General features: G+C 42.6%; 1 protein-coding gene and 1 long non-coding RNA gene across 2 annotated transcripts in view; one reads left to right on the forward strand and one right to left on the reverse strand.

Annotated features, from left to right (window-relative positions):
• The window catches only part of LOC138267432 (uncharacterized), a 275,076-nt gene that overhangs the window by 227,000 nt on the left and 20,910 nt on the right, over positions 1 to 27,166 (reverse strand). The gene's annotated exons all lie outside the window — the stretch shown is intronic.
• On the forward strand, positions 331 to 26,207 carry CCR9 (C-C motif chemokine receptor 9). Its single transcript, XM_069218840.1, has 3 exons — positions 331 to 362; positions 18,684 to 18,763; positions 25,186 to 26,207. The coding sequence occupies exons 1-3, from the start codon at positions 331 to 333 to the stop codon at positions 26,205 to 26,207; spliced, it is 1,134 nt and encodes a 377-aa protein (XP_069074941.1).

Here is a 27,166-nt window from a genome sequence, read left to right on the forward strand (position 1 = left end):
CTAATAATAAGCTGCGAGACTCATTAGGCAGACAGGTTATCCGTCACATTTGTGAAGGAGTACCCATGCCCCAACATCTAACAGCCCTGAATTTGGGCCAGTGTGTATAAAAAATCTGAAAGAGCCACGTTGTCTAGCATCGTCCTGCTACCTCTGTTATCTTACCACGGTACCTGCCAGTAAACAGACCCTGTGCCCTTTCAGTTGGCATGGTTGGCACTGCGGTTGTGTGGTGAGGTTTCCTTTTCCTGTCTTCAAGTACTATGACTACTGAATTCTCAAGAAAGAAAAGGTAAACAAAAGCCTGCATCTACATATCGAACAGCATAAATGAACCAGCAGCTGGAAAATGCATCTGATAGGTAAGCGAGCGTTCTCGCTGCAAAAATGCCTGCCTCCATAGGAAGCGCCTTTCAAGTGGCACCTTGTTTTCAGAGAAGCGTTTAAGAGACAAAAGTATTTCCATTTAGTTTAGGCACCTGTCACTAACATGCAAAAGAGACAAACAATGCAAAATGTCGTGTTCTGTTTGGCGCATGGGGATGCCCCTACCAACATGAGCAGTGAAACACTTCTGCTGCATGGTGGTTGCTTCAGAGCCCTATGTCCATTAGGCTCATAATAGAGGTCAAAAGTGTTTGGGATTTCAAAACTAGATTTTCGAGGTGTATGAGTGTGAGGGGGACTTTAGGATAGATCATGGAATGTATCAGCAGTACATTTAGGCCAATTAAATGGGTCACATTCTTATGGTGTTTAAAGCCTACTTTACAACAGAGGTTTTTGGATCGCATGTCCTTGTGGCTTTTGGAATTAGTATTCAAGCTCTGCCTTTCTACACACTTTAGTCGAGTAACGTTTATCAAAATATTAAAGACCACTTAACAAGGCGAAACATAATTCAATTGCTCTAATAAATGCAACTGGTGTATTTGCAAGTATTTATTGAAGCAAATTATTTGATGTGCATTGATATCTGTATGCATGTCCAGAGTTTAGGTAGGAAGGAGGTATCTGGGTGAGCAATCCCAGGTGACTCCGAATCCTGCAATCTTGCTACATAGAAATGTTTTAGGAAAGTAAAAAAAAAAAAAAAAAAAAAAAAAAAAACATTGTCACCCACAGCTTTAACCTCATCCTCCAAGAATCAAGGACAAAGTATTAACCATCAGCCCCAGAAAAAATACTCACCTAATGTCTGAATTCCACAGCGTGAAACTGGGAAATATGGGATCAATCCCAGCTTCCCTGAGAGACAGTGTACTAGCTGAGCCCTGGAAATGTTTCCATGTAAATTATGTAACAAACCTCACATCAAATATGATAAAGTCTCTCAAAAATTCTAAAAAGTGTTATTACTTTAACATGTGGAAGCATTGACATTAATATGTTACATTATGCCACTGAACTGACAGGTTCTTATGAAATTGATAGTTTTTAAACATGACGACAATGCCATCAGTGAAATAAGAGGCAATCCAGTTGTCAAGTGCACCCTGCATGTGGCCCACAGTATTGAAGACAGAGCAACATTATAGTCTATTAAATCAAACTCAATATGTTATTGTAGAGCCAGGGTCGAACTGAGGTCAAAAACAGGCCCAAACGCCCTAGTAAAAGTAGCCCGCAATTGTGGATTGCATTCTTTTGCAAAACGTTTTTTGTTCAGTGTTAAGTTTTGGAGATATATGTAGTGAAAGAAGAACCTGGCACTTGCCAGTTTGATCAAGTGATGAACGTACACCTCACTGAGCTATCTCTTCAGCCTGCTGACAGTTTCATAACTGATAAGCCTGCAGGAGGAGAGAGCTCAAAATAGTGATATTTTAAGCAGCGATTGCACTTGAGCTATGGCCTAAGTGGGTGGGGTCTTTAAAATAGGTGTGGCCAAAGAAGTGTAGCTAGGAATCTTTCAAGGTAACCACGGGTGCAGCCTAAAACATAAGACCAAATCCTGTGCTCTCTGGGTGTGCTACCTAATTAGTACTTCAATGCCTCTGCATAAGTTCTATTAGTAATTCCAAATGCATCACATTAAGAACACATACACATAAAAGAATTCAGCCCATTTGACTTTACCAGTGCTTGTTAACACTGATTTTGATTCAGCATCGTGTAAATGAGAGCTCTTCTATTCATATCACTTCCTGCTGCAATCTCCCTCTCTGAGTTAGTTGCTTCCTTGCTTTTCTCTTCATACTTTCTGCTGAGATCTCTCCATCTGCATGTCTTGCACTTCATCTCCTACATTTTTTACCTTCTCCTTCTGCAAATATTTTATTTCGTCACTGCAACGTCTCAGTACCCTCTCTTACATACACACATACAGAAACACTGCATTTGCTTTTCCTTTGGCACTATGAATAATTTTAGAGCAGTACTTTTGTACCAACTTCATGCAATTTCACCTAAAATGATAATTACGTTGGGCAAACACATAACTATCACTCTGAGTGCTCGCATAGAGACCAAGAATTTGATGAGTGTAAAATGACCCACTGATAGGCTCTTTGAGAAACGATCTTGAAATATACTCGTTATCTTCACAGGGCAAAAACAACATATACCATAATATCAGGTCATCAAATGCAGCAGTTATGTCAGGGATAGAAAACACATGAATCACCAAAGCATCACCCTACTACCTAATCACCTGCGGTCGTACTAGGTTCAATACGGTAACTTGGAATCCAAAATGTAGGGCACAGAGACTCCAGCGCACCTACAACCATAATTACGGTCCTTAAGGGCTCAGCAGGAACAAGACTTCCATTGAGGATTCCCATCCCGTCCTGTCAACCTGATCCATAATGCCCCTAAAAGTCTGCCACCGGAAGGAGGGGACAAACACACACACTGCCCATGTTGGCAGGGAGACCTCGCCAGGTCCCCCCTGCGTGTGGCAGAACAACAAACAACCGCTCGGTCCGCACTGTGTGGCTGTCAACCTCTGCGGCTGTCTCCCAACCTACCTTGAACCGGCAGTGTACCTAGAGCCCTCCAGGGCCTCCCAAATTGCTGCCTTTGACAGCCAACCACAGGAGCCTCATGGTACCTCAATAGAGGTTTCCTTATCAATCTTCATCAGGGCACGCTGCCCTGCACCTGCGCTCCACAGGCTCCAGGAGGCCTCAGGGGGAGGACACACCCCTGGCTCTCTCCATTGGGGCTCTCTCCACTGTCCTAGGCCCCGGTGGTAAGAGCTCCTAGGAAACAGCTGAGCGGGGTGCAACCACCCTCAGTGTTCCGACACATGAAGTGGATGCCTGCTTGTGCCCCGGGGGCACTAAGTGGTGTGCTTCATCATCACTGCCAGCAACCTGCTTCACACACCCCGGGCACCAGATGGAGAAACACCTGCAGCTCAGTGAATGTAAGAATGCTCAGCCCACACCATGCGAGGCGTTCACCAGCGCTCCTCTGGCACTGTCCTACAGCCACAGGAGGTCTAGCAGAGAAAAAAAACCAAAGCGCTCAACATGTGCTTCAATAAAAATGACAGCATTCACCAGGCGCTATAATAGCAGGGCCAAGGGCAGTATTTGTATTTGAGTAATTCTATGCTGGCCTGTGCAAGATCACTGGGGGTACACAGAAACAAGGTACCAGCAGCAGGCCAGCACATCAGGGTCCTTGGGGTGAAGTGGCAGTCCTCTTGTGACCCAGTAGGACACAGGTCAGCACAACAAGCAGGTCAGTCCTAATGGCGGTTCCTCCTAGCAGCATAGGAGTTTCTTCCGGCAGTGTGCAGAACCAGCAACATCTGGTTACAAGTCCATGCAGTGTCTCAAAACATGGGGTACAGCCCTGTACTTATGCTCAGAAAATCTTTGATATAGGGGGAACTTCAAAAGAACTTTAGAAGGACACAACAACCCCTTTTAACCCCAGCCTTGGCTCCAGACATCAGTAGAAGGTACACAAGCTTTTTGTATGAAGACAGGACATAGCCTATATAAATGTAAGTATACCCCACCTCCCTCTCACCCAGCCCAGGAAGACCATTCAGTATGCAGATGTAGTCCTGTAACACTTCCACTCTCCCTGTGTGATGGCTGTCTGGAAAGTATGCACAAAGCCCAACTGTCACTCTACCCTAGACGTGGAATGTAGTCAAGCTGCAAAGCACAAGAGTCATAAGAACAGTGAAATGCCTGTTTTCTAAAAGTGGCATTGCCACAATAGTAAAAAAAAAAATCACCTACACCAATAAGCAGGATTACTACCACTCCTAACTTACCAAACATGCCCATGCTACTCCTCACAGATCAGGGATTACCATATAGATATATATAAGGGAATTCCTAATGCAAACCTATGAGAAGAGCAGCACTCACAGCAGGGAGAAACCAAATAGGCTGCTTGTCACTAGCAGGACATGCCACACAATGAAGGCACATGTCCTACCTTTTACCTACACAGCGTCTGCCCATAGGGCTACCTAGGGCCTATCTAAGGGGTTACCTATATGTAGTAAAAGGGGAGTTCCAGGCTTAGTTAGTAACTTTAGATGCCAAGTCATTGTGGCTGTAACCTGCGCACACAGGCCCTGCAGTGGCCAGCCTGAGACAGGTTTGAACAGCTGCTTCTGTGGGTGGCACAAGCTGCGCTGCGGGCCCACTATTTGCATTTAATTTACAGGATCTGGGTATAGGGGATACCACTGTACAATGGACTTACAGGTAAATTGACTGAACCAAACTGGTGTAAGCCAACCATACCATAAAAACAGGTGGAGGAAGACAAAAAGTTGGGAGATAACCCTGCAAAAAGGGCCAGGTCCAACTGGGCTGTGTAAATAGTGCCAGTAGAGACCTGTTGAGTGCCATCCAGCCTCTACCATACAATATATCCTACACTCAGCCAGAGGGCCAGGCGTGGCTCGATGGTATAAAGCAGAGCGATTGCTTGAGGTCACTCATTGTCACCAGTACAGTGTGTGTGCCTCCAGTCATTATAGTAGCTCTTACTTTGTGGTCTAAGCATGTGGACAGACACCACAAGACTTGGGAGAGACTTGTTTCTGCTTTTACTGTCAGGACCTTTCTCCCCTTCATGGAAATCCTTAAAGCTTGAATCAGCATTTGTATGCTAGAAACAGAGAGCTGCAATAGCGCACAAATTTAACAAAGGTAAAACATCTGACTTTGGGGAAAAATCAAGTCTCCCACCGAAACGGAGGGCAGAAAAACATAGAAAGGTGTGGTTTCAGCCCTCTTCCCGCAGGGGAAGAACAACAAAAAATGCAGGACATAGTCTGGCCAAACCACCTGGATAGGGCAGTAATGGACCAGCCCAGCAGGGCGGAGGCGTAGTAGAGACCCACCCGGCTATTTCTTTTGTTCACTTCCAAGGTCGCTCAGAACCCTCCCTCGACACTCCTCCCCCCCATACTCAGTGTGCTCACTCAGCGGAGGAGGGACAGGACACAAACCACATGCTGTTAATTTTTCCCGGAAGAGGAGGACCTGTGCATACAGACCAATAGACCCAATTCAGACAGGAGACCCCCGATTTTTAAAGCATAAAATGGCTTTATTTTGGCTGTCTCCCGCCTAAAAATAACTCTCTGTCATTAGAAGTCAATGGGAGAAATACAATCTCTCAATTATTTTTTTTAAATCTCCCACTTTCCTATTCTAAAACGTTGGCATGTATGCCTGTGATCCCCTACCCATTCCCTTTAGTGCAAGTCTCTAAGCCAGCCCTGTATTGCAATGGGCCTTTGGTGAAGGCGCAAACTTAAAAACTGCACAGTAATCGACCACCACTCTGCACAAAAATCTGGGCCACAATTGGCTCACATGCACCAGCTCTTTGCTCAGTGCCTGCCTGCCTGCCTTCCCAGCCCGACCCTGTGTACAGCTCGTATTCTCACACATCTGAAGGTGGTTTCATATTCAGTTATGCAGAAAAAGGAGGAAGGTAAATAAAATATTTGTCCTAAAGCCCACAATTTGGTTAAGTGGGGAATTCAGGATTGATGTCATGTTTTCTCGTTTCACTTCATACAGCCACTAAATCAGTATTTGTCTCTACCTTTTACTTCAGATTCTAATGGTTTGCTTTTAACTCTTTGGTCATGAGGGCAGAGCAATGGCGTAACGAAACTTCAGGTGTCCCCTCTGCACAATACATGGACCCCCCCTTCCAGACTCACGCAGGAGCTCTCAAGCCAGGGTACTATGCTGAGGAGGCCCCTGAAACTCGGGGCCCTCTGCACCGCAGGGGCAGGGGTGGCTTTGTTACGCCATTAATGCAAGCTCTGCTCGTTTTGGGCTTGACGTTACAGAAGAACCTCGAGCTCACTTCGAGTCTGGGATCTAGATCGAGATTCTAGTGGCTCACCCACCTCTACATTGAGGGAGCATGAATGTTTCTCTGTGCATGCTTAAAAACTCTCTCTTTTAATAAATGTTTCTCAATGCAGATATATAATCAGGAGTACTAAGGTAAAATGATATCTGTGTTGAAGAAATACTCGTCTTTTTTCAAGAAAATGTATCATGTTTTTACATTATATTTTTTGCATATTTTAAATGCCAAATAATTTCAAGGTTCGGCTCGTGCACGAGTTCCTAAAGCAAGCCAGTCAGGCCCTTGCCTCCTCTCCGGCTGGGCTCCCTCTGTTAATGTGTTGGCTCACGGTCACCCACCCTGGTCCGGTGCAATTAAAAATTAGGAGTTAGTAGCACGGCTGCATCAGGAAAAGGGAGAGGAAAGCCTTGTAATCACACCAGGACATGGGTGCCAGTGGCACTGTCGTGGGGGGCGACAGCTGTGGTGGTTAAATAGGGGAGCATTTCTTGGGAAGGAGACAGGCCACCCTGAGGCACAGGGAGGCATGACAACCATTCTACCCTATTCCACCCTGGACCCATGCAGTGCAAAGAGGCATCTGGGGCAGTGAGGTGCGGCAGAGGTGAAGTGGTGTACTTGGACATTCACTCTCTCCTGGTGGGTGGGTTGCTGTAATCCCACGGAAAAGCCAGAGGCAGCACGGAGGGACAAGAACGGAGCCAGTCTGACATTAGTGAACTATGGGCCTCACTTAGATGTCAGAGGTTGCGGGACAGCTGACAAAATGAGTTGATGTTCTGTGCCCTTTTCTTGCATTCCTAGCCTCATTTAGAGTGCCTTTGAGTGGAAATTGAGTCAGGGGAGCTGCACCATTTAGGGTCGCCTCTCTGACGCCATGCATGGCAGTTTTTATTCCTGCCTGGGGGCAGTGTTACAATTAAGGGCAGGACAAAATAACAATTATTCCCCATGTGCTAAGACAGTGGTTCCCAAACTTTTTTGATCCCCGGCTCCTTTGACCTATTGGCCGTGTTGGCCACGGCTCCCCGTTATGTTAATTTTTTTGGCGGGTGGGGGAACGTAATCCCAGCCTGTACCTGTACCTACACTATTTACCGTTTGTCTTCTTTATTCTCTCCTTCACGTTGCTGAAAACCATTTATTGGAAACAATTTTTGTTACAGGGATATTATTAATGGTACTTTGGCGCCCTCCGCTGGTCAGAATAATTAATGCAGGGTGTTTTTTTCCAATACCACGAGGAAAAGCTACCGATTCAAAGCACCTCCGAGTGGTTTCCAGACTGTGTGCGGCGCCCCTGGCTAGTTTTGACGGCGCACCAGGGAGCCGCGGCGCACAGTTTGGGAACCACTGTGCTAAGATAAAACTGCCAGTCTGTGAGGGACATTAGTTATTTTTTTCCCAAAGTAAGTGTTCTCAAGCATGGTTTTGTCCTCAGAAAAAAGAAATATAGTGGGTGAGACTCAGGGGACTAGAAAGCAGCAGACGAAATACCCAGGGAACGAGATTAATTCAAGTGTTCTTTCCACAGGAGGAGTGACAGTGAATTATAGGATACTCACTAAAACTGTGCTATGCCTCGGCCTGAGTCATCTTCACAACCACTCTTGAGAACCCTAAAGCCTGCATGCTGCCCAGTTTTTACTTACAAAGCCAACTTCACTGGTGCACAGAACTTAAGTCAGGGAAAGTGATCCGCTCCCTAAACAGAAGTGCAGAACATAGATGAGGAAGCCTTCCACAGAGACGTTTTAAGACGTGGGCAAAGTGGGCTCTGGCCCAGGGACCCAGCTTTTTGGGGTGCCCCTTGATAGAGCCAGCTCTGTTATGCAAAGTCTTGCCCCGATGACCGTGAATAATTCTTAAACAGATTGTTTAAAATACAGTTTTAATTTATCTTATTTTCAGTCGCAACTGGCGACTGGGAAAAGTGGCAGTGCTGGGGTGGGAGTGGGGAGAATAAAACAAAAATAAAATTTTAAAAAACCTAAACTTACCTGAACCTCACTGCCGCACCGCCACTCTCCACCGTACTCCAGGCACCCAGCCTGCCCAGTATCCCATCATGACGCTGGTCAAAACAGCGTTATGATTGTCTGGAACCCCCTGGCTGGGTGGTCCACACATATATGCGCACTGAGGGGAATGGTCTGTACACTCCCTTAGGTGCTTGACACCCCCATGACTGCGTCCTTTTAAAAATTGCTAGCGCATTGGACCTTAATAAGTAAACTTACAAGGGGACGCGTATAAATCGATGAACGTTTTGACTCGTTTAACATCTTCTTACCATAGCTCCACAACAGAATCAATAATCAATACACAATAATCAATAATCATTAGTCAAATCAATAATCAATGGAGTCAGAAATTGTCACACACCATGACTTTTCAGCCATGAATAACCACACCTTTGGTAAAAATTTAGTAAGTTTATTTCCCTTATACTAACAATCCTAACATCATGTAGATTAATCTCAATATCAAATCAAAATACCTATAATACTAAGATTGGTTAACCAAAAAGACGCAAGAAACACAACCCAATTAAAGCTTGAATCACAATACATTCTAAAGCATCAGTGCAAATCCTTAGCAAAGTAAACTTTAATAGGACAACATAATCCATAGAGTTCAGCAAACTAGTTAGTCAACCATTCGTCTCTGCAGTTTGTCAATCGTCATATAAATAACCTCAACTAATCCAGATTAGCATCAGCATGTGGGGCTTCATGCAAAACAATATAGAACGTGAATTTAGAAATATCTAGCTAAAGAAAACTAATAAAACAACACTGTTGGTACCCAGAAATAAAAGGCATAAAAATACAATTCAGTCACATTGTCATATCTACCTCTCCACGGTATGGGTCAGCAAACAGAATCAGTCTTCGTCCTCAGGTCATCAATTGATCAGCAACACATAATGCTCTCAGTAATGAGCCCAATGACAAAATCTCAAATCTCATCTAAGTCTCTTCTTCTCGACATCGGACTGCCTAAAAATCTCTTTCTAGTTTGAAGTCTTTTCCCTCTGTCACGTTGTTATATGAAAGTCACCCAAACTATTCCCTAATTCCCAATTGGTCAATTAATCTACGTTATTACTCTACCCATTAAATCTTGTATAGCAAATCTATGAATTCTAATATTTGATCCTTCACATGTCATTGGTTGGTCCGTTTTACGATGGTCTCATCATCCGGCTTGTCAGGTATTGAATTTGTTGCATCCTCTCCTTCAGTCAGTGTCTTCATTGTTCACGTTCTGGGAAAGAACCTCTAGCACACATTACACACAGTCCGATACATTTTAAGGACACTGTCTCCTGTTAGTCAGTTCTCATGGAAAGCTTCTGCTAAGCATTTTATTAAACAATGAACATTTCACAGTTAATTCACTCTGTCAGCATTTTCTATTAAACGCTAAGACTGCATGAGGTCTGGCAAAAACTAAGCCAAAACACTCGCTATGTTTAGGTCTACGATTAAAAAGCTAAAGCATACTTCATAAACCTTATTATGACATATTACTATATTAATCTAATACATTTTTAATATTTTGTAAGTATTAATCATGAAATAGTACAATTTGTAAACACTGGTGGCCATTCTTCGAGGTCACATTTTCAAACGTGTGCATTATTTTTCTGTTATTTCATTTTCTACAAAATTCATTATTCAAAATACATAAACACTCATTAATAATTTCGAATTAAGACATCTGCTTCAGCAATCCCTCCTCTGATGACTAAATGTGTCATCACACCAAATCCCCCCCCACAATTTTCTATTTCTTTGACATTTTGTCTTCTCCTTGAATTTTTCCTATAAATTATTTCCCTTTTTCTTTCTTCCCTCCTCTGATTATTTTTAGAACTTTTTGATTTAACTCTTTTGCATAATTTGCATAATCCCCATATTCCTAATAGACAACCCACGACAATTAGTATTCCCTGTATAATTTTCAGCAGCACCCCATTCCAAATACTACTAAGCCAATTTCCCACTGAAGCAAACCCTTTACCAACCTTTTCCCTAACACCTGGCTCTTTCAACTCCTTCAAATCACTACTTGCGTTAGTCAGATTAGTAAGTACGTCTCTTATCTCTTTACTATTGTTAGGTATGTAAGAACAGCAATGCCTAGAGTTAATCATTTTACAGACTCCACCATCCTTCACTGAAAAAATGTCTAAAGCAAGACGATTTTGAAGAGTCATAGCTCTATCCGCAGCTAATTCAGTATCTATCAGAAGTATGGCACCTGAAAAATTTGTCAGCATGTTATCCACAATAGTAGAAAACTTTCGAATCTTGATCGAATTTAGGATGACTCCCACTGAAGGAATCACTGCATCAAATATATCTTCCACTATCTCAGAAGAGGACTCCCTCCTCTGTCTCTTATAATGTAATTCTGTCATTTTTGGAAACTTTTTCAAATCCTCCCTCTGGTAAATCTTTGGGAATACTATCCCCAAATAACATGTCCCATACCATCCTCTTGGAAGACAGTAATAAGCATTAAGTACACAAATATAATACATCCCTCAGATCGCAGGGCCCTGCCCATTCAACATAAATGTCCATTTACTCTGAAACAACAACACATACCTACGTTCACTCGTACCCAGATATAAAGTGCCAGTGTGTGATTTAGGCTTATACATACAAAGTTTCCCTATGTGTAATGCATCTAAAGCTAGTTTCCCTTGCGTTTTAATTGCACTATAAGCATAATCATTCTTGTAAGTCCTTTTCTCTAAGCCTTTTTCTAATTTCTCTTTCAGCGCCTTTCTCCTGTCATCAGTATGATCTAAGAAGCTCTTCTCTAAAGGTGTAAGCAAGCATGTTGGGTTGTTCTTAGGTGCATATGCTGTACCAAATGTTAGTGTAGGCTGAAAGAATCCTCTAACTAGCACTATTTCATTATCCTTAGCTATTCTACTCAAATACCTAATAATAGGAACAAACGAAAACACAAGGTCATGATTGGAGTAGAAATACTGAATATACTCCTGGTTATGGAACCTTGTTAGTAACAGACTATAACTTATTCCATAGGCTAATGGAAGACTATGATAGGTGACTCCTTGCTCAACTGATGAAGGAATTTTGCATCCATCGTCTCAACATACTCACTCAACAAGTGATAGAAAACATTAGAAGAAAGCTTTCCTTGTGCATTAGTATAATCATGCAAATACGTCTCATCTAAATTAAACTTCTCTAAAGCCATTAGTGTAGTAGTCTCAAAAGCAGAAGTATGGTTGGCTCCTTTCGCATCAAGAACAGACATACCCACAATTAACACTATAAACAAAATCCCACACATAATTGCGAAACCAATGCTCATATATTTACAGTGCCTAGCATCCCTAACCTGCTTATCAAAATCAGCCATGATCTGCAAAGAATCAGAAAGCAGAAGTAACTTAAAAAACGTGCAGCAAAAATCAAAAATAGAAAATAGACAATTATCCTTTCAGTAGTTCAGTTTTGCTTCTAGGAACCCTTCTCCTTGTCAAAATAGGTAGGCAGCTTGTCAAATCAGGGTTTCAATGTCTTTCCCAGTTACTTTCAACAATCTCCTTCTCAAAAATATTTCTCAGATTGTTTCAACAGTTCAGTTCATGAACCTTCTTCAGGTCACCTCAAGATATTGACTTGGAACTTCCCTATCAAAACAAAAGGACATAAACTTTTGTTGCCATTCGTCTGTAGTTGCATACGCCCATTCAGGACCTGCGTATCTTCAACTTGCTATTCTCTTTCTTTTCAACTTTTGATCAACATTCAGCTCTCCTTCACTTAGTTCTTCTTTTGTTGTAGTATCTACTTCTTCCTCTATTGTTGGTTCAACAATCACCTCTTTCCTTTTCTCCACTTGCGAATTCGGCCTCTTATTTCCTTTTTGTGAACCTTCCGTCAATATTCTCTTCAGGACTGAACTTGAATCCTTTTCTTACTCTGTGGTGTTTTCTCTTGACAGACCTGCAACAGGTTCAGAAGGAGCCAGACCACTTTGATTTTGATCCAGCTCAACTCCTTCCCCTTCTTGGTATGGCACTTGCTCAGTTTGTCTCTCAGAATAGTCTGCTTCTGGGAGAGCTTCCTCTGTACTAGGCTCTCCTGCTGGTTCAATTGAGATAGGTTCCCTTAGTGGAGATCTCCACTTTTGTCCCTCACAGGGGTGAGGGAACCGTCCTCGAGGAGCTCAGGTTCAACTTCAGTTCCTCCTTGCTCCTTTTCCGGTGCTGTAATTTGTCTCACAGTTGTTGGTACTCTCACATACCACTTTCTTCGTGTGACTTGCGTGAATCCAATTCCGGATCCCAGCACACCTCACAGCTGTTGTAGTCGTTAGAACCACTTGATATGGACTCTTCCAACAAGGCTTCAAACACGTCATGCGCACATGTTTTCGGACAACAACCCAGTCACTGGCTCTCAGGTTATGCCCTGGATTGTGGATCGGTGGCAGTGTGGTGGCCTCCACCTGCTGAGAGAAAGAGCGGACTCCATCAGCCAGACCCTTGCAGTAATCCAACACCATATCATCTGTAATGTTCACAAGTGCATTTGCTTAACTGCTGGCAACCTCATTGCCCTACCCATGACGATCTCATGGGGCAACAATCCTGTCTTCCTATCAGGTGTATTCCTCATTGAAATCAACACCAAAGGCAATGCATCAGGCCATTTCAAATTCATAGCTGCACACATTTTTGCAATTCGTGACTTCAAGGTACCATTCATTTGCTCCACTAGTCCTGATGCTTCAGGGCGGTAACTACAATGCAACTTCTGCTCAATGTTCAATGCTGCACACAATAGCTTAATCACCTCATTATTGAAGTGAGTTCCCCTATCTGATTCTAAAGAGATCGGAAATCCGAAGCGCGGTATCAGTTCCCTAAGCAGCAATTTTGCTACAGAAAGGCTATAATTTCTCTGTGTAGGGTACGCTTCAATCCAATGACTAAAGATGCACACAATCATCAAACCACCACAAGCAGGCATCTCAATGAAATCCAATTGCATTCTGCTGAATGGACCTCCTGCTCTTCCAATGTGGCTCAAATTAACCACGGTCCCTTTCCCCGCATTTAATTTATGACAAATGGCACAACAATGACATACTGCTTTGGCTGCTTGCCTAAACTTTGGGTTAAACCAGTCAGTTTTGAACAGACGAACCATGGCATCCCTCCCACTGTGTGCCTGACCATGATAGTACCTTGCCATCTGGGACAACAGACAATTTGGCAAAACCATCTGACCCTCCTCAAATACCCACAACTCATCCTGTCTTTGAACACATTTCATTTTGCTCCATGACCGTTTCTCCTCCTTGTCGACATTACTCTGCAGAGTTTTTAACTCTTCTAATGTGTTAATCACTTTTAATACAAAGCTCGTACATGTAGTGTCTTCTTCAGGTAACAATTCCCACTTGTCTTTGAATGATATACAGTTCAATGTGCAAAACCTTGCAACTTGATCCGCATATCCATTACCCAGTGACACATAGTCCTGTGACTTTAGATGTGCACTGCATTTCACCACGGCAATTTCTTCAGGGAGTTGAATTGCATACAATAACTCCTTTATTCTCTCAACATTTCTCACTGGTGATCCAGTAGAGGACAGAAAACCTCTCTGTGACCACAATTGACCAAAATCGTGAACTATTCCAAATCTGTATTGGCTATCTGTATAGATAGTGACTCTCAATCAAGCAGAAACATGGCATGCCCTAGTAAGAGCGAAAAATTCCGCAACCTGAGCAGAATACACTCCTCGAAGCCAGGAAGCTTCTAAGGTACCAGTAATTGTGCACACAGCACATCCTGCTCTCAGTGTCCCTATGTTGTCTCTAAGACAAGAACCATCAACTAAAACAATTTGGTCATTTTCTTCAAATAGGGTATCTCTAATGTCAGGTCTCGTTTTTTTGCATAACTCAGTTACTTTGAGACAATCATGTTCCACATCTTCCTCCTTTTCGATTTCAGTAGTATCACTTGGAAGTAAAGTTGCTGGGTTCAGCACTGTAGATCTTTTCAGTGTCACATTTGGTGCACCCAAAATACTCGTCTCATACCTAGTCAACCTATCACCAGTCAAGTATTGGGTTTTCGTACTTGTCAACAAAATCTCAATCGAGTGAGGAACCATTACAGTCAGGGGATATCCCATCACTACTCCTTCACATCGTGAAAGAGTCTGACAAATTGCGGCAACTGCATGCAAACAACCTGGTAAGGCTGCTGCAACTGGGTCCAGGGTAGTTGAAAAAATACGCTACTGGGCTATGAGCACCTCCATGGACCTGAGTCAAGACAGACAATGAACATGCATCACGCTCAGTGCAAAACAATGTGAAAGGTTTTGTGTAGTCAGGCATACCCAACGCTGGAGCTCTGCACAAATGCTCTCTCAAATCAGTGAACGCCTTCATCTCATCCTAGTCTAGCACTATGGGATCTGTGACATCCTTATGAGTCAACTTCTGCAATGGTTTTGAAATCTCTGAAAAATTCGGAATCCATTGGTGACAATAGCCCACCATTCCCAAGAACATCCTGACATCTCTCTGTGAAGTCGGGGGGCTCATCTGCAGTATCATTGTAATCCTCTCTCTGGATATTTTCCTCAACCCCTTCTCAATCTGGTGACCCAAATACTTCACTACCTTCTGGCAGTAGTGCAATTTCAGCGGAGACACTTTAAGACCATACTTTCCCAAATGATTCAACAGGGCAATCGAGTCATACTTTCACTCGTCCCTTGTCTTAGATGCAATCAATAAATCATCAATGTACTGTACCAGAGTCGATTGGAAAGAAAATTTTAACGACTCCAAATTCTTTCTCAGGATCTAGTTAAACAAGGAAGGTGACTCTGTGTACCCTTGAGGAAGTCTACACCAGCAGTAGACTCGATCCAGGAATTTGAAACTAAAGATAAATTGACTATCCTCATACAGAGGCATAGAAAAGAATGCTTGTGACAAATCTACCACTGTGAACCACTCTGCAGCACATGGAATCTGGAACATTATTACAGCTGGATTGGGCACCATGGGACAACACTTGACCACAATATCATTTATTTTTCTCAAATCCTGAACAATTCGGACCTTCCCACATGGTTTCTTCAAACCCATTATTGGTGAATTACATCGACTGCTCAACACCTCCTTCAAAACTCCCTGATTCACAAAATCTGCAATTATCTGAGCCACTTTCATTAAGACATCTTGTGGCATATTGTACTGTGGAAGCTGCGGAAAAACTGCATTAGGCTTTAAGGTAACCTTAATTGGCTCCACACCCCTGATCAAACCCACTTCTTTCCCTGTCAAGTCCCACAGGTTCTCTTGCAGTGTTCCCTGCCAATCGGAATGAAGCTCTCTTACTGTGAACATCGGGAAAAACTCAGTCAAGGGGTACTCCTCAATTGTAGTTTCGCACTCTGTTTCTGAGCCTGGGTCTTCTTCATCATCACTATTTGTCTGGATCTCAATTCCATCATTTGAACAAGTAATAAAACACTTTGTTTTACATAACAAGGCCCTTTCCAGTAGGGATCCCGGACTCAAATCGCAGACCACAAACATATGCAGTCCTTGAAAATTGCCAATTTTAACTTGCCCTGGATCTGTAATCGGGTTCATCAAATACTGATTTGCTACCCCCACAACCTGAATTGTTCTTCCTGAAAGAGGCAAATTTGGGACCTCTGCACTTCTCACAGTAGAGCGTGTAGCTCCTGTGTCCACCTGAAATGAGACTCGGTGAACCAATCACCTTTCCTCTCACATAGGATCCCCTCTGATCTACCTCTAAAGAAGTCACAAGCACACATGCCTCCTCATCTGAACTGTCACTCATCCATTCACCATATCTTTCTTTCTCACTGTGTAATGGGAAATGGTACACTGCGTTACTACTTCTGTCTTGTCTCTGACCTGTGACCTGTTGAGAAAGCATCATCTGTTGCTGCACCATCTGGGCTTGAGGTATCTGCATTTGCTGTCTAGGTACCATAGGAACCTGCTGCTGCATCGGCTGCAATGTGACAAGTGTGCACAGGGCATTTGCACCTGCTGCAAGGGCTGGAAATTTTGCACTTGATTAACATTATTCTGAAAATTTGGATTAGGACCCCTTAACCTTGGTCCTCTCACATTCTGAAATGTGTTGACGTTGTTACCTTCCTGAACAACACCCTCTTGCACCATCATTGGACACTCCCACTTCCAGTGTCCCACGGCTCCACAAATGTGATATGGCAACAGCTTCTTCATTCCCTGCACATCATTCTGAATCACTACAGTTTTCAAATCCGGACCACGATTCATATTGCCTCCACGGCCTCTACCCCTCATCTGAGGTTGAAACATGACATTTCCCTGCTGCTGTGGTATCTGTTGCACAACATTTCCTTGCACTCCTGTTTAAGCTCCCTTAATCAGCATCACCATCTCTTTCAACTTTTTCTGCTTCAACTCAATTTCATCACTACATTATTTTGCATACTGCAACACCTCATCAATCGGTCTTTACTGCCAGCAAATTAAATGACTCTTAATCATCTGACATATCCCAGGTCTCAATCCTTCCACAAATCTGAACACAAAATGCAGCATGTCTTTCGGCTCAATTGCTTCCTTGCCACTGTACTCCTTGAATGCCTTCAACAATCCCTCATAGTACGCATGAATTGACTCTTTTACCTCTTGCACCGTCCTTTCAGTCCTCTGCCAATCAATGTTTTTGGGTGAAATCCTTGTCTTCAGGAACTCTCTCACATTATAGTAATATTTCATTACCTCAGGAGACGGTGCACCTGTACTCTTATCTCTCTCGGGTTCACTTGCTGCCCAATCCACAGCTCTCTTACATTCAACCCACAAATCAGCTGGAACCATTATCTCCAGTAAGGTGTTCAAGTCTTCCCACAAACACTTCATGAGCTTCACAAACCTGTCTGTCTGCTGATACTACTCTACTGGCTTCTCCCTTAATTTTGGATAATCATTCGTAAATGATAGAATATCACTCCTACTCAAAGGGACATGAACAAAATTTCCCCCTGGGATTTCTCTCATTGGTAAAATCTTTACCGGATCGTTGTCCTGTTGTACAATTTCAGTCACTTCTAGAGAATCTCTTTTCCTTTTTTTCTCTTTTTTTCACCCATATGCCTTCCCACTTCTCTAATGCTCTCCAAACCTGAGCACTCTGCAGAAATTCTTTAAGGTGCGCCTTCATTCCGGCTGACCTAATGTGTTCAAAATCCTTTGCTTCAAAATCTAATCTGTAACTTCTCTTCAAATGCTTCATTTTCTCAATTTCTATGCCATGCTTTTCTGCCAAATCTGCCAATCTCTGATGTACCTTGCCCACCTCTCTCGTATGCTTGGCCATAATTACCTTAACTCTGCCTCTATGTAGGATTCTAATCTATTCACTCCATTGTTCCCTCAACTAATTCACCTGCTTTCATGCTCAATCTGACACAGTTGATCTGCTCCTCACCCTTGGAAGCATTCTGTGGGGTATTCAGTTTGTCTAACCATTCAGTCAACTGCTGAGCTGTCAATTCTTGTAACAAAATGTTACTTGCATGCACCGGTGGCACCTGTTGTACCACTGCATTCTGTGTCTGCGTGTCAATAACTTCAAGTTCTGACCTGCACTACGTCCAGTCACGGTACCTGAAAGTGCAACAAGTGGACTGAGATCTAACAATGACCTCGATCCGTCAAGGGTCTGACCCATGGAAGAGACTACTTGAACTTGCTCATTTGGTCCTGCCTCATTAAACTCTGAGGCATCTCTCCCTGTTCACCCATGATTGGTTTCTTCTGCGCAAATAATGGTACCGCTGGACCAACAGTAATTACCAGCGATATTGCATCTGGGGCTGCTCTGGCACCTGTACACTGTGGGAAAGTAACTCCCATACTCTGATTCATTACCGGAGTCAAGTCTGATCGTGTCCTTGTCATTGGCGTGAATCTCTGCATCCCCCGCAGCTGCACTTGGGGCAACAATATCAGAGTTGGCTCAGTTTGAACCAAAAGTGGTCTTGGAACCACTTGCTCCATAGTTACAACCAAGTTCGAAGTCATCTCCAAAATGGGCACATCAGGATAAATTCTCTGAATCAGTGGCGGATGCATCTGTGGCTGAACTACTGGAGTAGTTAGAACATTAGGATTACCTTGCACCACACACTGTGTCTGGCTAGTATTAACTTGTACCAGACTCATTGTCCCCATTGCCTGTGTTATGGGGCTGTTGGATCAGCACTAGTACTCGGACCACTTTCATGCACTGCATACAGTGGTGGCCTGTCTCTCAATATCTGTGTAACAAGATCCTCAGCATCCGATTCTTCCTCCACTATGGAAGACTTTCTTGCTTCTTTACTCTCGGACGGACTCTTATTATTCCTTTTAGTTGCTTTCTTTACTCCTATCTCATCTCCCTGAGTAATTGTTGGAAACAATTTAACATCCTGCAATGTTACTGATCTCCACTTCTGTTCCCAATCCCATCTCACTTCTGCTAAAGACTTCTCTACTTTTCTTACTCTCCTCTCGAATTTTATTTGCTGTTGCTGTCCAGCTACCAGCTCCCAAACTGCTAATGCCTCAAACTGTTCTGGTCTCAGAAGGGGCTTCGATTCATATAGCGCCATCTGCAATTGCTCCAATATTCTCAAATTGAACGTCCCATTCTCAGGAAACACTAAGCTCCCATTTTTCTCTATTAACTTGCACCACTGCTTTAATCAAAGACATGGTGCAACACCTTGCTCCTCAATTACAATGTAAGCCGGTGTATTTTCCGGCAGTGTAGGCTCCCCTACATTTGCTCTAATGTATGTATCTCCCTGTAGGGCACTCTTCAGTGCCTTGAAAAACTTCATCTTTTCTATTTCTGTTTATTCAAAATCAAATCAGGAAATTACTTTTTCTCCCAAGATTCCTTTCACCCACATTCTCAACCAATTGCCTCTCACGGACGTATGCCAATCCGAACGCGACCTTTTTCACTCACCAACCTATCCCAGCACGGCTCCAATGACGTCACACGTGCCGTGGCTGACAAAGTCTTGCAGCTCGTCCTCCTAAACTTCGATCTACACAAAACTAATGCAAAATTTTGAGAGCACTAATCGAAAACCAAAAACAAATCTGCTGGTTTACTACAGGGAAGGTAACACAATCACTTCAGAAACCTTACGGATTTTCACTGATGGCCCTTTTACTCACGCAGTTATTCCTCTTTCTCGGTTCCCCAGATTCGCAAGCAAAATTCGACCCACAAATTTTACTCTCAACTGATCAATGGGTCTGTCCTGGTGCACATAGGAATCGCCAAATCTCAGTCAAAATTTCTCTCGCCCACTTAACTCGCACACTGCCTTGTTGACCATGCCAGATGAACCTACTAAACCAGACGGATTACAACATATAACCAAGTGCCTCACACACTTTTCAATATACTCTGGAGTCTTAGACCGTGAAGGGTCCGTGGACAATTTTTGAGCACAAAGCACCACACACATGTGAAGTTTGACAACTTCCCTACTCTCATACTGCGGAGTACGCACATCCTACTAAGAATTCATTTGGAGTACGCAAACTCCCTAAGGCCTCACATACGTCACTATTCACCTGTGATTTGCGTAAGCTGTACAAGAGCAACCTTTCTCTCTCACTCTATCACTAGAGCGCCAGGAATATACCCAACACTACCAGCAGGATCCAGGATCTGGAAAGTCATTTCTGGGCTTAAGGGAACATCATTTTCTCTCCAATTATCATTTTCAAAAAATAAAATCCAAATCTCAAGAATACTGGATTCCCAATGACTGCCAACACCTGTCATTTACAGAGACGAACCATCAATCTCTTTACCAAAATTGTTGACACCCTATACCGAACACTTATGGCAAGCTCTTAAAGAGGCAAACCATTGGTCCCTGTACCATAACTTTTAACACCTGTTACTCCATTCTGGACACCTTTGGCAAGCTCTCAAGACCTAACCATCACTCTGCTACCGTAACTGCTAGCGCGTCGGTCCTTAAAGAGTAAACTTACAAGGGGACGCGTATAGGTCGATGAACCTTTTGACTCGATTAAGATGTTCTTACCATAGCTCCAGAACAGAATCAATAATCAATACACAATAATCAATAATCATTAGTCAAATCAATAATCAATAATCAATGGAGTCAGAAATTGTCACACACCATGACTTTTCAGCCATGAATAAACACACCTTTAGTAAAAATGTAGTTAGTTTATTTCCCTTATATTAACAATGCTAAAATCATGTAGATTAATCTCAATATCATATCAAAATGCATATAATACTAAGATTGGTTAACCAAAAAGACGCAAGAAACACAACCTAATTAAAGCTTGAATCACAAAATATTCTAAAGCATCAGTGCAAATCCTTAGCAAAGTCAACTTTAATAGGGCGACCTAATCCATAGAGTTCAGCAAACTAGTTTGTCAACCATTCGTCTCTGCAATTTGTCAATCGTCATATAGATAACCTCAACTAATCCAGATTAGCATCAGCATGTGGGGCTTCATGCAAAACAATTTAGAACGTGAATTCAGAAATATCTAGCTAAGGAAAACTAATAAAACAGCGCAGTTGGTACCCAGAAATAAAAGGCACAAAAATACAATTCAGTCATATTGTCATATCCACCTATCCACGGTATGGGTCAGCAAACAGAATCAGTCTTCGTACTCAGGTCATCAATCGATCAGCAACACATCATGCTCTCAGTAGTGGGCCCAATGACAGAATCTCAAATCTCTTCTAAGTCTCTTCTTCTCGACATCGGGCTGCCTAAAATGCCTAAAAATCCCTCTCTAGTCTGAAGTCTTTTCCCTCTGCTGCCTTGTTATATCAAAGTCACCCAAACTATTCCCTAATTCCCAATTGGTCAATTAATCGTATGTTTTTGTATACCAAATCTATGAATTCTAATATTTCATCCTTCACAAGTCGTTGATTTGTCCGTTTTACGATGACCTCATCATCCGGCTTGTCAGGTATCAAATTTGTTGCATCTTCTTCTTCAGTCAGTTTCTTCATTGTTCGCATCCTGGGAAAGAACCACTAGCACACATTACACACAGTCCGATACATTATAAGGACCCTGTCTCCTGTTTGTCGGTTGTCATGGAAAGCTTCTGCTAAGCATTTTATTAAACAATGAACATTTCACAGTTAATTCACTCTGTCAGCATTTTCTATTAAACGCTAAGAAATACAGCTTCTGCATGAGGCCTGGCAAAACTAGGCCAAAATACTTGCTAAGTTAAGGTCTACAATTAATAAGCTAAAGCATACTTCATAACCCATAATATGACAGATTACTACATTAATCTAATACATTTTCAATATTTCGTAAGTATTAATCATTAATTAGTACAATTCGTAAATACTGTTGGCCATTCTTCGAGGTCACATTTTCAAACGTGTGCATTATTTTTCTATATTATTTCATTTTCTACAAAATTCATTATTCAAAATACATAAACACTCATGAATAATTTCTAATTAAGACATCTGCCTCAGCAAAATCAAATGATTGTTTATTATCGTTTTATTTTTAAAGGTTTGCAGCTCCTGATGCTGGCGAGGAGGAGCCGCCCCTTTTTATTTTTAATGTGGGTGAGGTGTGAGATTCCATTACAGACAGTTTGCAGAGAAATGTTGTGTTTATGTTAAATGTAATGTTAGACCTGACAGCCTTACAATGTCCATCCCCAAACTTTTTGCATGCCTCCCTCCACTTTTCTGACACTGTTTGTGCTGGTTTTAGGACTCTGCACACTTTACCACTGCTTACCAGTGCTAAAGTGCATATTCTCTCTTCCTAAACATGATAATATTGGTTTATTCCCTACTGGCATATTTGATTTACTTGTAAGTCCCTAGTAAAGTGCACTACATATGCCCAGGGCCTATAAATGAAATGCTACTAGTGGGCCTGCAGCACTGATTGTGCCATGCACAAAAGTAGCCCCTTAACCATGTCTCAGGCCTGCCACTGCAAGGCCTGTGTGTGCAGTTTCACGGCCACTTCGACTTGGCATGTAAAAGTACTTGCCAAGCCTTAAACTCCCTTTTGTCTACATATAAGTCACCCCTGACATAGGCCCTGGGTAGCCCATAGGGCAGGGTGCTATGTAGGTAAAACGCAGGACATGTACCTGTGTGTTTTACATGTCCTGGTCGTGAAAAACTCCTAAATTCGTTTTCCACTACTGTGAGGCCTGCTCCTTTCATGGGCTTGCATTAGGATTGCCCTCATATACTGTTTGAGTGGTATATTCTGATCAGAAAGGGGTAACCAGGTCTTATTTAGTATGGCCAGAATGGTAATAGAAAATCCTACTTATTGGTGAGGTTGGATTTTATATTACTATTTTAGAAATGCCACTTCCAGAAGGTGAGCATTTCTCTGCACTTAAAAACCATCTGTGCCTCACAGCCTGTCTCCGATCAATGTCTGGGCTGGGCTGGCTGACAGCTTCCTTGTGCATTTCACCCATACAGCCCCATCACAGGACATAAGTCCTGCACTTATCTGCATTCTGAATGGGTCATCCTTGGCTGGAAGGGTGGAGGACCTGACACTTACATTTTAAAGGCTAGTGGCCTGTCCTCACACAATCGACTGCCAAACACCTTACTGGGACCCTGGCAGACAGACCTCTACTGAAAGGGGAACTTGTGCACTTCAAAACCACTCTTTGAGGTCTCCCCTACTTCAAAGGCATTTTTTGGGTATATTAACTAGGTCTCTGACCCCACCAACTCAAACACTTCTGGACCTGAACCTGCAACCTGTCAAGAGGAACTGCCTGGCTGCCCAAAGGACTCATCTGGACTGCTTGGCTGAGAAGGACTACTGCCTTGCTGTTGCCTTGCTGCCTTTCTGGCATCTGACTTTGCTGGGAAGTGCTCTCCAAGGGCTCGGATTGAGCTTGCCTCTTGTTTTCTGAACTCTCAGGGCCAAAAAGATTTAAACTCTTCAAGAAACTCCTTGTGCGCCGAAAATCGACACACCTCCTGCTGGAAACGATACACAGCCTGCTTTGCGACAGAGAAATCGCCGCAGAGCAGCACCGGAATGGCGCAGCCTGACTTCCATAAGTGGAAATTCGATGCAGCACCTGCTTTTCAACGGAAACTTTGCTGCATCGCCTACTAGATCGACACAACCCCCGTGCCTGCTTCCAGCGCGTCCAGGATTTCCCTGCATCGTCTCTGGGCATCAAAAATATCCCCGCATTGCAGTGAGGAACCAAGGCTGCGTGCCAAAAAATTACACAGGCTCCTTGCAGCATGGAAAGAAATGACCAACATCTGTGCCGCATCCGAGAATCCGATGCACACCTTATTCTTCCACGCATCTCCTCCTCTGCGGTGTAGGTGCATGTTATTTTTGACACAAACCAGGTGCTTTGTGTAATCAAGAGACAACTGTTGATTTCTAAGATTTAAGACTTTTTAAACTTGGAAAAGTGATATTTCAACTTGTGCTTATTGGATCTTTGTTGTTTTAACCTTATTTTAATCAGATACATATCAACTATTTTTCTAATCCTGTGTGGTGTATGTTGTGTTTTCACTGTGTTACTGTATGATTTATTGGACAAAAACTTTACACATTGCCTTCTAAGTTAAGCCTGACTGCTCAGTGCCAAGCTACCAGAGGGTGGGCACAGGATAAGTTGGATTGTGTGTGACTTACCCTGACTAGGATTGTGGTCCCTACTGGGACAAGGATGTATACCTCTGCCAACTAGAGACCCCATGTATAACATGCAACATCTACTAAAAAGTTTCTTTTAGATCTCAACAGCAACTCACATACGAAAAATGAGAATGGGTTGCAAAGATTATTTGCAGTAATATTAGTAAAGTGCTGCTGTGTTACAAAATATTGAAATTACGTCACTATTTCTTAATAGTAGATGTAAACACATTTAGAATTTGGATGAGTGTGCCTGTGCACTGTCATAAATTCAAAGCTGTTCCGATCAGGGGCCCAGAAAATAGGTTTGGCCCAGGGCCTCCAAAAACCTTAAGATGTCCCTGGCCTTACACATCACAGCAGAGAATAAATCTTTTCTACCAAGGTTGCTGACTTGGTCCCAGACCAACAGACCTCTGTTTCTGTAAAAATATTTTGAATGATGGCCCCATTATTATCTCAGTGAAGTCACTACCGCTAGTGGACACATTTGATAAGATTCTATTTTTGATGCCGAGATTTTCTACACATTCTGTTTAAAAGTGCTTCTCAAAACGTTAAGGATTATTTTTATCTCAAGGAGACACCTTTGGTTATTTTGGACAATATTGTTTGATAATCCATTTGTAGACATGTGCATTGATGGATTATTAACTCTTCTCACACTGCTTACCCATACGACTTTTCTCTTAAAAGTCCAGGTTAGTAACAAACAGGGGCCATGCTACATTTATTTGCATAGCTCTACTGCTGTTTGATTTGCTGCATATTTGTATCTTTATGTCATCTCCACAGTCTTCCTAAGAATAGGTGTTCATCTAGCCAAAGGATTCTTTAATTTGCCACAGAAGGGATGCTCCGACCAGACTTGCATATGAAAAATAATTTTGGACACTATTCTTTCATCACACAAAATAAAAATCGAAGTTTGCCTTTTTCCCCATCATGCATCTAACCACGTATGTTTAATTGCAGGAAATTGGAGCTGGGAATGGATGGGACTATGATGACAGCAGCGAATATCCATCAACGGTATATATTGTTGGTGATACTGGCTCATACTGTGAAAAGAGTCACGTCAGGGAGTTTGCAAAATATTTTCTACCTCCAATATACTGGTCTGTCTTCCTGCTGGGCACCACTGGGAATCTCCTGGTCATTTTCATATATATGCACTATCGAAGGATTAAGACCATGACAGATGCCTACCTTTTGAACCTAGCTATTGCTGATCTGCTCTTCCTTGCTACACTTCCTTTCTGGGCAATCTCTGTTTCACATCAGTGGATTTTTCGGACTGCAATGTGCAAAGCTGTGAACAGCATATACACAATCAATGTGTACAGCTGCATGTTATTCTTAGCCTGCATTAGTGTGGACCGGTACATGGCCATTGTTCAAGCCACACGAGCCCTCAAAAATAAACATAAACAGCTCCTTTGTAGCAAAGTTGTTTGCATAAGTGTCTGGTTGTTGGCGATGGTATTGAGTCTTCCAGAGTTATTATACAGCGAAGAGGTACAGGGTGATGAAGCAAAGGTGTGTACCATGGCTTACCCCTCTAGCTTCAGCAGGCACATCAAAATCATTGTCCTTAGTTTGAAGCTTACTGTAGGCTTCTGTGTCCCTTTCCTGGTCATGTTCTTCTGCTACACTTTGATCGTCAAAACTCTACTGCAAGCCAGAAGTTTTCAGAAGCACAAGGCCCTGAAGGTCATCTTCACCATCATAACAGTCTTTGTTGTCTCACAGGTCCCATATAACAGTATTCTAATGATGCGAACTTTGGAGGCCGCCAGTGTCACACTCCGTGATTGTAAAACTACTGTGAACCTTGACATTGCCACCCAGATAACCCAAAGTCTTGCCTTCTTGCACAGCAGCCTAAATCCTCTGCTTTATGTCTTTGTTGGTGTGCAATTTAGACATGATCTCTTTAAAATCCTGAAGAAGTTTGGATGCATGAGTCGTAGCCAGTGGGCAAGATATGTGGGATCAGCGTGGAGCTCAAAGCGCACTTCTGAAATATTGGAAACAAAATCCTCAGGAACTTTTACCCTGTAGAAAAACCATGCAATGCATGAAGTGGTGGAAGGCAAGGGATGGAAACAGCCGCAGTCTGGGAACAGGACTTCAGAGTGAACAATGATATAGATGATACAATTTAAATGTAGAATGTTGGCCTACTTATTAATATCCCCAAGAGAAAATGTTAACCATGTCCCGATGATAGCTTTTCTATCCAGTAAGTTTTTTTTAAACATTTTGTGCATTTTATGAACATCCTAGGAAGAAATGTATTAGAGAACATTTACTGGCAATGGTCGTTGGCAAATTTAGACCAGCTTTTCCGAATCTTTTAATGTTGATCTCCCAATTAATCCTAATTAATCAACTTTAGAGTGACAAGATTCATTAGAGTAACACTTAAAGTAAGAGGTAGTTTAGGTTAAGGTACTAAGTCGCTGCCTTGATTATGTTTTTGCTTTTAAATGAAGTTGTTCTCCTTTTAGGGATTGTATGTTTTTAAAGATGTTATCCTGGCTGATCTGTGACATTTATGTAAAGATAACACAGGAAGCAATTCATGATTTAAGTTCTTTTATTTAGGCCCCGCCCAGGATGAAGCTCATAACATCTCATCCTCTATCCAACCTCGTCGTCATTCTCCTCTAATTGTCATCCTGGAACCCCACAGGATTCCAGAATGTAACAGGAGAAAGAACGGCAGAACAAGGCAGGCAATGTGACCAAAATATGTCACACGTCTCCCTCCTTAAAACAATATACAATTGAAATACATCAAACAAAATTAAGGCACTACTAAGTAAGATATAACACTTTAACATATTATCCTGGAAATAAATAACATCAAGTTTGTCATTTTTTAGGGCAGAGCGTGCAAACTTTCTGCCCCTGTTCTAATCTCTCTGTGGCCTTATAACCACGCCGATGTCACCCCCATCAGTTTCGTTGGTTCCTGGGCTTGCCTTTTAAAATTTGCGTGATTTAATTTGTGAAAA

Source organism: Pleurodeles waltl, chromosome 2_1 (assembly GCF_031143425.1).
Source record: "Pleurodeles waltl isolate 20211129_DDA chromosome 2_1, aPleWal1.hap1.20221129, whole genome shotgun sequence".
Taxonomy (NCBI): Eukaryota; Metazoa; Chordata; class Amphibia; order Caudata; family Salamandridae; genus Pleurodeles; species Pleurodeles waltl.

Excerpts from the sequence above, each read along its gene's own strand:
- CCR9 (XM_069218840.1), top strand. The coding sequence starts at position 331 with ATGAACCAGCAGCTGGAAAATGCATCTGATAG. Across the intron at positions 363-18,683 it reads CTGGAAAATGCATCTGATAG|TGGTGGCCTGTCTCTCAATA; the intron begins GTAAGCGAGCGT and ends CACTGCATACAG. Across the intron at positions 18,764-25,185 it reads TATGGAAGACTTTCTTGCTT|TTGGTGATACTGGCTCATAC; the intron begins CTTTACTCTCGG and ends CGGTATATATTG.